This window comes from Cydia splendana, chromosome 5 (assembly GCF_910591565.1).
Source record: "Cydia splendana chromosome 5, ilCydSple1.2, whole genome shotgun sequence".
Taxonomy (NCBI): Eukaryota; Metazoa; Arthropoda; class Insecta; order Lepidoptera; family Tortricidae; genus Cydia; species Cydia splendana.
In genome coordinates, this window is record NC_085964.1 from 12031705 (window position 1) to 12046320 (window position 14616).

Genomic DNA, 14616 nt, shown 5'->3' on the forward strand with positions numbered 1-14616 from the left:
GTGGCTGTTAGTACAAGTCTTTATTAAGTAAATAGCCGATAATAAATTCGTGTGTTCCGACGATTACCATAAGTTAATAAGAGATACATCAACTAAATAAATGACAATCATAAAGTAATGTTCACTTTGCGGCGATATTCATCAAATGCCAAGTAGAACTGGCTGGAGCTTGGTGCGAAAGAGAGACAGGGCTAGCCGACGAATGACGCCTACCGAGGAGCCCCACTACGCAACCTCACTGCGACGGCCGCGCAACCTTGAAATAATAATGTACGGAATAACAACAACGCGCCATAAGCGTGACCAGAAATAGTACCTATATAAAATACTTCTTCAGAATTTTGAAGCCTCTATTCAAATCCTCTTCCTGTATCCTGTGTTAAAACATCAAATCCCCACCAAGCATCGCGCATGCGCCAAAAGAAATCCCAGGTAACGACAAATACAAAAATAACGTAAGTCTTTTAAATTCTAATTAAGCACTCACCTTCCCATATTGTTAACGCCTTTGAGTAACACAACCTACCGCAAATAAATTCAGTTGACACTCGCATTCAAATGGGTGAAAGTTGGTAGTCGCCGAAGGTTTCGCTTTTTCAATCGTTACTCAACGCATTCGTCACCCGTCCACGTACATACGTTGAAACGTAAGGCAGACGTCAGAGTTATTTTATCCCACCGAACATTAGACATGTCGTGTTACCATATTAAATAATATCAATATTTGTAAATATTTATGAGAATCGAGTATTTTTATTTCAAATAAACTTTCGTTTGTGTTTGACTTCAAAAGAAGTACCTAGATAACGGACTATGATGAGTTATTAGAAATATCAAATTTTTCGCATAACTACTTAACTTTTTCAAATAAAAAACAACGGGTTGCACTCCGGGAGTGCCGGCAGAAGTGAAAACTCAATGACATTGTAACAGTTTTTCGATCAGGTCACGTGTCCGTCTTACGTCTTACGAATCTTACTGTCACGTGACCTGTCGCGAGTTTAACATTTTTTCCCCATCACAAAAAGTGCACAGCGCCGCTAAAGAGGTTTTCACTTCAAAAACTTAATAAGCAGGTAGCTTCAACTATTGTGGCAAAAATTAATCGTCAAAGTAATCGAATGGATTGCACCACGCACAACCTTCGATCTGATTACCGTTTAAGCGGCGCCGGCAACTGTCTTCCCTTAAAGAGCTGTCATATTTTTCATACAAAATAACTTTAACCGGTCGTAACTCTTTCGTTTTAAGAGTATTTCGACTACTAGTTTCGTCATCTCAAGCTCCTAATTAGAGATCTTTTTTAGTCATGTTTGTTATCTAACTTTCTCTCTCTCTCGTGTTAGCCTTTATCCTGGCATTTTCAACTACTGCTACGGAACCAGGCTCCATTTGAGACACCTTCTCCACTTAGTGCGGTCATGTTAGTTTTTTTTTATTAAAGTTTGTTCATTAAAGGTAACTTGTATTATGTTATCTAGGAAAAATAATAATTATAAGTATACTAAGTCAGTCCATAAGTTCTGTCACAAAGGTTTTTACTGATAAAAAAGTAATAGGTACATATTCAGATTAGATAAGTGGTAGGACCTGTAACACCAATGTCTTAAAATGTTCAGCAGCTCTACGCAAAAAATATTAACGTCAGCAGGAGAACCAAGATTAGAGTCTACAGGGCCGTGATAAGACCGATCTTGGTACATGGATGCAAGCTTGGACGTTGACCCTGAAGGAGGAAACAAGCTCTTGGAGGCAGAGAGGAAAATCTTTAGAAAGATTTTAGGCTCTACAAGACGTGTGGATGGCTCTTGGAAAGTGAGGAGGAACTTGGAGATCGAAGAACTGGTGGGCGAGCAGCCTTCGGCGATCGGCATCGGCGAGAGCAAGGCTGCTCGACTTTGCTGGCTCGGCCATGTGGAGAGGATGGGAGAGGATCGTGCGGCCAAGAGAGCTTATCTGGGGCGACCAACTGGGAGACGTCCGATCGGAAGGCCTAGGTACCGATGGATCGATGAGGTCCAGAAAGACCTGTGTGACATCCAAGATCCAAGATTCACACAGGACAGGAACGAATGGCGAAATCTAGTGTCGGAGGCCGAGATCCACTTCGGGTCGCGACTAATGGCATTACCTACAGTTGAGGAATAACTGAACTACTACGCTATGAGCTGTAAGAGCTTTAATGCAGTTTCAGAATTCAAGTTAGCCAAATTTACTGTGATGTCATATTCGCTAACTAACAGGTTTCAATCGCAGACATTCTTAAAAGTACTTTCGTTGATTATAATGTAACCATAAATGAATGCTCGTGTGAAAGTGTAGTCATCACACGCCACTCTGTGCGCTTCAGACGGAGTTATACCGATTATGTAATAAGAATAAGTCTATTAAAAATTTAACTTGAATAGCTCAGTTTCCGGTAAGCAAGTAAGTTGTATCACATCACATTTTAAATCTCTCATATAATTATCAATTTAAGTACTTATATTATCAACGATTTTGAAATTGGGGAAAATTAACATAGAGGTGTTGTCTTCATCATCGCAAACTGTGACACCATATTTTAGAATAAATTATGTCCCAAGCTTCGAGTGTCATCAACATAATCCTAACGAGCCCAAACTCAACAAGTAATTATGCTTTATTTAATTACAGAATTCCGGATCTATCACCAGACTGGCTGAATTTAATAAAAGCTGGTACATAAAGAGTAAAATATTAAGACTCACTAGGAAACTGTTAAAGCAACACGTTTTTTGCAGAAATAATTTTGGCATTTACATACTATGATATCCTTTGTTAACTTCCGGTGTTTATTCCACACCCTATGTCGATGGTTATCTAATCTTGGTAACGTGGCGCGACTTCGTAGCACCGGATCCACCATCGCGAAGGGACAGAGGCTGGCCTTGTGGGTCATCATTACTATTCCCTATTTGATGTTCACATTTTTGTCCTTCTGAGTTTTTACTAGGCTATCCAAAACATATTATGTGTGTCTTCTCTAAATTATTGCCTAAAATTATATCCCATCATGTCACTTGGCAACCATTTATTAGTTTTATTACCAATACCAACCTAACGATTACCAACGGTTTGTTTAAATATTAAAATAAGAAGGATACTTTCAAACACTACATTTTAGGCAGTAGTTTTACTTACTTTGTAAGCGGAATACAAATAAAACACAAAAAAAATCTTTATATGTTAAGTCTTAAATCTATATTGACTTTTCCCAGCCGCTGTCGCCTCACCTAGGATTTGTTACGAAATAATGATAAACTACATACTTTACATTTGTCTGAACTGAAGTTTAACAGAAATGTTAGAATAAAGATGGCATCGTTTTCGAAAGTAAACGTCTGTGGCAGGTTGATTCGCTCAACAGAATGTCTTTGAAGTGTCCCGTTTTATGGAATATTAAGGTCTACTTTGTTTTCTTTACTGCTAGCTTAGATCCTAGCTTGCATCATCAGATACTTGGTGATTTCAGTTCCTATAAGTAGGTATAATTGTTTAGGTGTAGCTCATTACGAAGCTTTAACCTGACTTTTATAATTTAGATTGAAATATATATTGTTAAGTAAAAGAAGCTGATAATCACCATAAAATGACTAAGAATTGATCGTGTGTAATTTTAAATGAAATTGTATATTGTGTGATAAATAAATCAAATCATATCTATCATATGATGACCCTTATGCGTGTCACCAGCATCATACGAGAAATCATAAAATACGCAAATATAATCGTGGTGACAGCTTGCTGGAGATTCTAAGAAGAAAATAGCATGTTTATGTCCTAGGATATGAACCTGTTATTTTCTTGACTTTAGTTCACTGATTAAATTGACAATCAAGAGACTATTAATTTGGTGTAAAACAAAATGCGTTCTACAAAAAAGCTGTGCGATAAAATATCAAATTTTAATTTACGCTAAATCGTTATCACGGCTAACACCGCAACGACAAAAATGATGCTAATTTGGTTCACTGGCAAATAATAAGCGAAAAAGCATAAGGATCTTTAAATTATACCTCTGACACTATTTACTCACTACGCAACAAGGAATAAGACACGATAGGTATCAAAATTTCCCACGCCGATTATACGCCGGTCAAATTTATCGGCGGCGGCGGCGTGGAAAAATCGTCGGCGGCGGCGGCGCGGCGGCGCGGCGCACATGTCTATGATCCTACACCTACACGACCAAAATTACGTGACAAACGTTTTTAATTATTGCGCAACATAATGTGCGAAATTGTCTAGCAACTTTGTATGCGATCTTGAAAAACGCCTTTACCCGGCCGACATCGTTGAGTTTTACGGGATATCTTGCTTATTTGAATTTACTTGAAGAATCGATCAACAAAGAACTTCAATGACTCATAAAAACTTATTATGGCCGTTGATAAAAGACGAGAACTATTTTAATGAACAGGTATGCTGAACGGATGCTAAAATATGCAATGACGATTGGACCAGGTTGTCTAAGTGCTATTTAGTGCTCAAATAAATTAAATGCACGCACTGTAACTACCTATTGCGGGTAAGTGGCGTAAATAATGATAATACGCGCGATATATGTTATATCAGAGCCTGTTTACCTATAATAAACAAAGTTGTTGGTGTTTGTGCTTTGGGGAGTTGGCTTGGAACTTAGAAGTACCTAGTTTTAGGACATAAAATGGCGACCACGTACGAATTGGAAAACGCAAAGTTGGTGTCGTGGTATCTTAGACATTTCAGAAAGCTGATCGAATATCTTGTAAATGACTCCCCTGGATAAGGTTTGTATTTTTGCTAGGTAAGTACCTAATACCTACTAATAGTAAAGGAGACGAAACATAGTTGACGAAATAAAACTTAGACCGGTTTGCACCATCGACTTATGATATCCGGATTACGCAACCAGCATACTTTCCAAAATGAATAGGGTAGGCTTATTACGTGTAACGTAATACAAATCAATATTTGTTGACGATGTAAGTACTTTTTCATTATTATCCGAGTTAAATGAAAATCGTATCTCATTCCAATCTCAACGACACAATGTTAGCTCACTTCTCAATCGAGTGATACAACCACATAACATGCATAAATTGGTTATTATAAACGGTCTCACGATGCTGCCAATAAAACAACGCAAATAGTTTAAAAGTATTTATGTTTTTGCAGACCTCTAGTTTGGCGATGGTTGCAGATAGGTATATGCTCTGTCCCGCTCTGCTGCTATACTAGGTGACGCATGCGTTCACGGCCACCAACGGAAGCCCGAGCTTCGTCACAAGCCCGGTCAAGGATATTCATTTTTATAACTTGCATCATGGGAATGTAGAAATTTAAACAATGTAAGTTTTAATTGGTTATTTTTATTTAGTTCGCGACTGTGTTTATGATCATGTTTGTTTAATGCATGCACGCTTCATAGCGAACAACATCTAAAGTTATTTTTGAACTATCCTATTATCTGTTACTAATACACTCCAACCGACGATATTATTTAATATTATTATTTAAAAGTGTATTGACTTTTAAATACTTTGATGATTGAATGTTTAGTGAAGTATAATTTCTTGACGTCCATTACGAGCCATTTCGATGAGTTCATTGTATCGCGGTCAGTGTCATGGCTTCGTTCAACAGAGCCACGACGAGTCGACGAGACACGGTACCAACTTACTGCCGTGGATATATATTCGATTATTCGTGGTAGGTATTTGAAACATTTTTCCGCCCATTGTTTACTGTAAACTACGTATGTATTTGTATTTACTTTTCGCATACAATATTGAAGGTGGTGAGTTTCCAATTTGGTAAGAGCACTAACGATGACACGCACCAGGAACATGAAAGCTCAATTTATGAACATCTTTAAGTGTTTTAAGGGTATTGCAACGTTATTATTTTCCTCGCTGCGCGAATGTCTTGTTCTACATTTTATCTTTTTATAATCTAAATATAGAGTCGTAGTAGGAATAGTTGGCCTAATACAGACGTGAATACGTGATGGTGCTTTATGTTATGACAAATTACGCTTTCAAACAATTGATACTAGCATGCGTTCGCACTTTTGCGACTAAATAAGAAACTAGTGTGGTAAGAGAGCGACAGCGTTTTCAAAAACAAGGAACAGTATGTATCATTGCACATACAATATGAATATGTATACTAAAGTTGCGAGAGCTTATGTGATTGCAGATGTACTTTAATTTAAAAAGTGTGAGTCCCAGTGTAACAGCATTCTACTCGTTTTAAAATCCGTATCGCAACTCCCACAGCGGTATAAGTCATGGGTCCCACATCCAAAAGACTTTTTACCAATTATAGGCAGGTTTCACAAAACCATCTGTAAAAGTCAGAGTAGTTAGATAAAATTGCTTGTCAGAAAACATGACATGACATGACGTTTTCTATTGACCTGTTTTTCATTTTATTTTATTTTATTTTAATTTCACGATCATTATGAGATATCCGTGCTTAGCTTAGCCATATTGACATTGTTTTTTAATTTATATTATTTGACATTGTTAATAATTTAGTTAATTAATCGAATGCTTATAATGGTTTTTAAATTGTGGATTGCTTGAAATTTGTATAATTATAATCAATTGTTATTTTCCTACTTGACGATCATAATATAAATTCGTATAGATTAGTGTAAAATAATTTATATTGTAATTTCATATTATGAAATAAATAAATCTAAATCATGAAGTTTGACAGCTCTCTGTTGGATGCCCGCTGCTTAATACTAAAACTGGTCATCATTAAAGAAGGTTTCACTTACTTAACGTTGATCAATTCGTAAGTATGTATTACGTTGATCAATTCGTAGGTATACGCATACAAGCAGCAGTAGAAAACTCCATAATTGAGATTCCTTCTTTTTCACCAGCACCAATGAAGCGAGACGCGAAAATACTAGACATTACGTAATTAAATCTCTCTGGCATTGTGCTGTCCATGGACGACGGTAATCGCTTACCATCAAGCAATTCGTCTGCTCGTTTACCTACTATATCATAAAATATATATATCTCGATAAGAACCGGCCAAGTTCGTGTCGGATCACGCAATTCACGCATAATGGAGGGTTCCGTACGTTCATTCAATACAAAAAGCCATACCACAAAGTTTTTCGCCACACTTATGTCGTGTTAATAAGAAATATAGGTTTTTGGAAAAGCTCAGTCAGTCATGGCCCAACCGATAATATTCAAAATCATTTTGGTGGAAAATATTTTTTAATGCTTTATTTCTGATTTTTATTTCATAATTTTTTACAAGCTTCGTTCAAAAGTTAGAGGGAGGGGGACAATATTTTTTTCACATCACCTATTCGAAAAAGGGCTTTTTCTTCCCCGCTAGGAGGGATCAAAGTGGCACTTTTCTTCCGTGCTAGGAGGGATCAAAGTTGTACTTTTCTGTTCTAGGACACGATTTTTTCTTTCTTGCATACTATTTTTTTTGGCCAAATAATACATATTTTGGAACATAACAATTTCCTCATAGTTCATGTGAAAAGCAGCATGTGTCACACGGTATCAAAATTATTTCGTCTTGGTCGTTAACACTTTAATCCCTCATTACGCTCAGGATTCAATGTACGCCCTTGACGGAAATATATCATTTTGATCCCTTGTAACACAAACTAATTAACAGTTTTTTGTCTTTATACCTAATTTTTGTATCGCAAATGTGATGAAAAACATTGTGTGTAACTCGGGGCGTAATAATATTGCAAACTCGAGTCTATAAAAAACTTACTCTCGTTTGCAATATTCAACTTACGCCCCATGTTGCACAATGTACTATTACTTTCGGCGATTATTTCCAAAAAATATTGACCTCTGCTCATAGTACTATTATCTATAATCTATTCTGTGGTGGTACTCCCCTTTATTGTCATTTGATTTTATCACATGTTAGTTTAATAAACATCTGAGATATAGGAGTAGGTATAGATTGTGTCAAGTAAAAGTGATTAGGTAAAGATTAGATATCCTTTTATTCAAACAAGCAACAATGATGCTTCATAATAAAAATTAGCTGCCGTTTGTCCTTGCACTTCCTAAGATTTCATTCTTACCAATTCAGCATTTATCACGACATGTTGTCGTTACGGTTACGGCTCTACGATGCATTTTTATTTTACTGCAATTACTCAAATTCGGCTACGAAAAAAACTTCGGGAAAACTCAGGAATTCTGCTACGACGTAGAGCTACAAGCGTAACGTAGTATGAATTAATTATGCAGCCGTAAGTTTCTCCGAACTTGTACGAATTTATTGAGCACAAGTATAGTTCGTTTTTTTTAGCATTAGAAATAAGGTAAACAATCTTGATGTGTCTTTTAATTGAAAAACACATTTTAAAAATAAGTTACGGCAAATATGTAACAATTATGAATCTAATACGATCATTTATATTCTTCTTCTTTCATAAGTAATCGTTTTTGATTTATAAAAAGCGATTTTCAATTAAAAGACATGTTAAGATCGCTTACCTTCTTGCAAGTTCTTTCTAATGCTAAAAAAACGAACTGTAGCACAACTAGGGCTAGTTTCCTTCTTGGGCGGGAAGGTTAGATAGTTATAGTATTCGCTTTCGGAAAAACTAGTGTCTACGTTTAATCTGCACAAGGTAGCCGAGCGAACTCCAGGCTACTAAAAGAAACCAAGTGCTCGTGCCCTGATAATATATACCATTTGCGTTATTTAGTCGCTATCGTAATTTTCTTAGCCATTGACACTGGTTGGTAATGTTGGTATACTCCATCAATGTTAAAAAGAGTTAAAGGCCTTAACACGGCTTGCGAACTTCTAGTTCTAGCTAGCACTTTAAGCAGTCATTTAATTATAGTCTGATCATAATACCGGGTGGCGTTTTTCACGTTCTAAAAAAATCACTTTTTAACACCATCGGGTCGATAGATACGCAGATTAAGTCTTTTATTTAGGTAAAAGATCGTCTTCGTCAGAGTAAAGGGAGATTTTTTGGAGCCAATTCCTTAACCTTTCGCCTGCTAGTGACATAATAAATAATAATGGAAATAATAAATGATACTCCAGAAAACTTCAAAGCAAATAATTTTCTATTTTTTGCTTTTTTCCTGCGACCTGTTTCACAAATTACAATTATCACCTGACACTGAAATTGAGAATTCTTCTTCTATACAATTTAAGTAGGAGGAAGAAAGATTTTAGAGTTTACCTTTTTTTAAATGTCGGTTACCTCAACTGCGTCAACCTGAACTGATTTGAAAACATCTCTTGTTTGAAAAGTCTTGGAGGCTTTTTTCAATATTTGTCGAAATCCATTTCTGATTATAAGTTTCATTAAAAATTTTGGGAATTCATCAAACGTTAAGCAGTATGCATTTTCTTCAATAAAACATACATTTACATGTCGATTTAGACTCGTAGAGAATTAGTGAAGTAGGTGCCTGGACTCTTCACACTACAGAGCCTACTGAGAAACACACATACATTATACACAAAAATGCATTTAAAAGAGAAAGTGATAAAAATAACAAAAAATAATAATTTATGGGTTAGTTATTTGTCAATATATCTTTAAAATCCGAATCATGTGTGCAATGTCATGCGCAGATGACAAAACTAACTGACGTCACCAACAGAGAACATAACTCAAGTTGAGGTGGATAGGTCATGTGGTGCGAAATGGCGACGGATACCGTGCGAGATAGATGAAACAAGTTGCCGAATGGGTGTCGACAAGGGCAGGGTAGCGGTAGAGACCACAGAGCTCTATTTTGTACAGCTACAAGTGTAAACCTGTTGTTGACATGCGCTGAAATAAAGGGGAAGGCGATGGAAGCTAATTCCGCTCTTTTAAATTGCATACGTCAAGAGAAAGAGAGAGAAATAAGATGGTTCCTTATTATGTCGGGAAACTATAATAGGTACAATAAGAAGCCTTTTTTTCACCAGTATCTACAACCTCATTATTTCGGGGTAATTAGGGAAAAATGACGTCAATCCGCATTTCGGAGCGATCAGGGAGGTAACATTGATATTTATTTATACAAAAATACAAATAGGTATGACTTGTTATTGGGACTGCTTTTGGGTAACTGATAGTGTTAAGTGATAAATGCACACAATTCTTTGCAATCTAAGAATTGCAAGCCTAAAAACTACTCTATCATACAGGCATAAAGGGCGTATAAAACTATAAATGCATTTGGTAACTAAGTATTTTAGTCAATGTTACCTTATCTGCGGGTCACCGTCGTGACCTACAATCTTTATGTCCATTTGTGCCGTTTTGGTTATCACTTGCGCTCACTCTTTAATCTTTATGCATGCCTGGAGGTATGTCAATTTAACTGCATTATTGTGCAATAACTAATAATAATTATAAACTCGTTGACATGTGTATTCTGCCTGTTCTAACCTACGGCGCCCAAACTTGGTCAGTCACAGAGATTCAGAAGTTCAAACTGAAGGTTTGCCAACGCGCCATGGAGCGCAGTATCTAGGTGTTAAACTAACGGATCGCATAAGAGACACCACGCTGCGCTCTAAAACCCACATTGCTGACGTAGGGGAGAAAACCGCTACGCTCAAATGGGACTGGGCGGGTCACGTCTACTGCATGCATCCGTAGAGGTGGGCTGGCTTAGCCACTAAGTGGATGCCGGTAGAGGGACGTGGACGCGGCAGGCCAAACGGAGATGGCGGGATGACCTGGACAGCTTCCTGAATAACAGGCCGGAGGAAACACCAAACCGGGAGTCATGGAAATTAAGGAGAGAGGCCTTTGGCACTCAAATAGGCTAGGATTATATTGTGCAATAAATTATAAAATAACTGTAATAATCTAATAATATGTTGACTAATATACAAATAATGGAGATATACCTTGAAAAAGTGTTGACAGCCACATCGACGTCAAAGAAAATGTCTACAAGTTCGTCAACATCCGAGTGCAGCGTGAGTGAGGACGGCACCGAGGGTGACGGAGTTGTGGCTCCGTCTATGCTGGGACCCCCAAAATCGAAAAGCACCGACTCTGTATGCAATCTAAGCAGTGCTAACTTATAGAGCATTTTATAACCGGAGTCGCCTTTAAGAGCTTACCCGTCTGCCGTAAACCTTGCACAATTGTGCTTACTTTTGTATGGACCGACGTTTATCTGACGTGGCTATTTGTATGTTACGTAAAAATAAGCATACATTTGACGTGCCCCTCCCCCGCAAAAATTGGCAGATTTTTTTGTACAGAAAATGACAAAAAAAGAAGTGCTAAAGATAAAAAAATATTTTATTCGCGTCTTAGTTTTATATGTTTAATCTTCATAGTGATACTAGTGATTATTATAGAAGTGTGAAAGCAACCCACTGCTTGACATTTACAAAGGCCAGGTTGCGCGCTGCTCTTGTACGAGGGCCGGACGAGGAGGGAACAGGTTGGTTGCTTGATATTGACCATGCCGTCGGTCCTCCTTGCCGCTGTGCGCTCTTAAGGCTCCTTAGTCTGTTAATTATAGTTTCGCCATATCCGCTCGGCTATCCGCGGCTCAGCTTATAGTTTCTTAGTATGTACCTACTAGAAAGATGAAATCTAACAAGTACGACTAAAAAATAATAATCACATCCACAAACTAGCACTGAAAATTGTATTTATAGTAGCAGCCAGCTGTCGCTATCGTAGTGAATAGACCGCAAGCTGATACTTTCACTGCGCACTCCTCGTCACACCTGAAACGATTTCTTAGGCTTACAGCAGATTTCATAATCGTTTACCTCGAGTTATTCAATTGAGCGCGGAAAAAGACAAACACACCACCAACTAACAAGTCAATTGAATGAGGAAATATCACAGGTAAATGTCTGAATATACTTCGACTTCGACTCCCAGGTGAAGAAATAAACTAGTTTTCTAACACGAGATCCTAAGTATCAAGTCGACTATCTGATACGACTTCTAATGTTCAAGCAGGCATGACGTGATGTGATCCAATCATTACACTGACACGCTCGATTTCATGAAGCTACCACTTGTTGACTTTCTTCGCACACTGGGCGTAATATGAGCGACTTGGAAACCTTTGCGAAATCGTTTGGCGACCATGTAATCAATTTACGTTCGTTTACGTGTTTCTGTAAATACTTATGAACGCATGTTTTTACGAAAATTGAACGTTTGCGAAATGCGCAGCAAAAAACAACATGTTATTTTCATGAGCACTCGATAAATGTAGCGAGGAGAGCGTTTCACTAGCTATATCTAGTATTGACTACGATATTAATGGTCAGGGTCAAGGGCGCGAGATGTGTTCGCTCTCCTAAAAATCGTTATCATTTCGTCAATGCAATAATTTACCTTGAAAAAGTGTTGACGGCCACATCGACGTCAAAGAAAATGTCTACAAGTTCGTCAACATCCGAGTGCGGCGTGAGTGAGGACGGCACCGAGGGTGACGGAGTTGTGGCTCCGTCTATGCTGGGACCCCCAAAATCGAAAAGCACCGGCTCTGTATGCACCATTGGCAGCATGGCTACAGCAAACACCACAACTTTGTAGTACGATTCACTAGACCACGCGCTCTCAGTATTAAATTCGCACAACACTGTTTAAATTCGCATCCAAACATACACTGCATTGCGCCACGCTTTTTCCCAACGCTATTTTTTGTTCAGAGAATTCTCTAGCACTTGTAAACCAATGTTCAAAATAATCCTAAAGCTTCACGTATAAACGTCTTTTTCAGGATTGATTGCAGCAAATATATTACGTAGCGATATTGCAATTTCCTATCAATATCCGTGCGAAACGTTCGCTACAAAACGACGATGAAAGTCAACTGAAAGACGAGACGTATGTATACATACATCCTTTTCGTTCGCCACTTCACATAATATCAACACGACGCGACGCAGAACGGCGGCTGACGGCGGCGGTCGCGGGAGGCGAAGTCGGGACTGGACCTGATAGCGCTGCTACGGTCACACCCGTTGCCTTTATCTTATGAACCTCTGTAGCGATCTCGCTCGCCGTGACGACACATTCACAAACTTGGCGAATAAAACCGATCATACACGAATTAAAACGAATGGCTAGACACAGGTAGATGTTTTTTATTAGCCATTTAGCTAAACTATTTGTTGCGAAATAAAGACAGATTATGAGAGGACGCTGATTACGAGAAACTTTTTTTTCACGTACATTATTGTAATGAATTTTCAAATTTATTGTTTTTTTTTTCTTATTGGATTACTTAAGATGGCTGAATAGTTTTGTACGGAGTTTAAATCTGTAATTAATGAATCTTGCATGTAAGTGGGTACTTGGTACACGTGATATCGGTATGTGCGTGCATATTACCTATCTGCGTAAACATACGTACACCAATCTCCGTGACGCACACATGAAAGTGAAATGGAACAGTACTTATTCGTGTCAAGTGCACAATTTAGATAACAAGGCCATTATTGCACTATTCAATTTAATTATTTCAAACAAATACAGTGAATGTTTAAAATACTTTTAATTAAGTATTCGCATCAAAATATATCAATATAGTTACCTACGTTAATTTATCATTAAAGCAACATTCATGTATATGTAACTGTGTATGTAGAGCATCAGTTGACACGGATGGTGAAATTATGTTAAGGTCTAGGTGAGGTACGCATGTGCACATCTTTTTATAAGCCGCGTATGAAACAAGTTCAGTATAAAAGCAACTCGACTCGTTTAATGATAGTAAAATTCGCGTGACGTAAGTGGCAATGGTATACGCATTACAAAATAGAAATGCATCAAAAATATGCATGTTAAAAAGAGTGCAAGCGATATTTGTGGTCGGGTAGGAGCGAGAGGAAGAGGTGGCAGCGCGTGCAGATATCGGTGCAGGCGGCCCCGCGGATCTGTGTCAGTGGGTCACGGCAATGACGTGGCACACGGCCGCGGCGAGTCGCGCCGCGCACTTCATTCTAATTCCGCTTCGCCGGTGTCTTCGTAACCACTCGCCATTACGCTCAAATGAGTTAATCATACCGAATCATACAACACATGCTATTATCGGAATCGACGCAAACATTACTGTGCACCCTGATAACGTGTCAATACCAAAGTCTCAAAACGGAGATACATTATTTATTAATATAGGTACTACACGTCGGACCTCATATCAATTAATGAGGTCGAAAGACTGATGGGTTGGCTAATTTTAGCATTTGTTTTCGATTAAGAAGGTATACTTTCAAAATTTTATTTTTGAGGAAGAAATTGCGTAACTGATCATTATGTACAGCAAGCACAGAACTCAAATTCAGCAGCGGTTGGGTTTTCCTTTACGGCCAATGATGACTACGCGTGACCCACATTCGAATTCCGACTAAAAGTGTCACTGTTTCCTCGGCATTTGTTTACTTAATACGTTAAAACTGACCGTACACAATGATGTTGTTGATTGGCACCCTGACTTTTCTATGGTTCCATAAATTAAAGGCACCTGACATTGTTAATATTGTTACACAAATTGTCAAGTTTTAATGGGGCAGTGAAAGAATATCAAAAATCAAAGAAAAGAGCTGAATTATAGCACTCACGAGTACTACTCTTAAGGAATATTAGGGGTT

At 38.0% G+C, this 14616-nt stretch overlaps 1 protein-coding gene across 1 annotated transcript in view; it reads right to left on the reverse strand.

Moving 5' to 3' along the window:
• LOC134790646 (uncharacterized) overlaps window positions 1-13085 on the reverse strand; it is a 45550-nt gene extending 32465 nt beyond the window's left edge. The window contains exon 1 of the mRNA XM_063761509.1: window positions 12356-13085. Coding sequence (XP_063617579.1) covers window positions 12356-12528 — 173 coding nt within the window. The 5' untranslated portion in view covers window positions 12529-13085. The remainder of the gene's footprint in view (window positions 1-12355) is intronic.
• Window positions 13086-14616: the final 1531 nt, after the last annotated feature.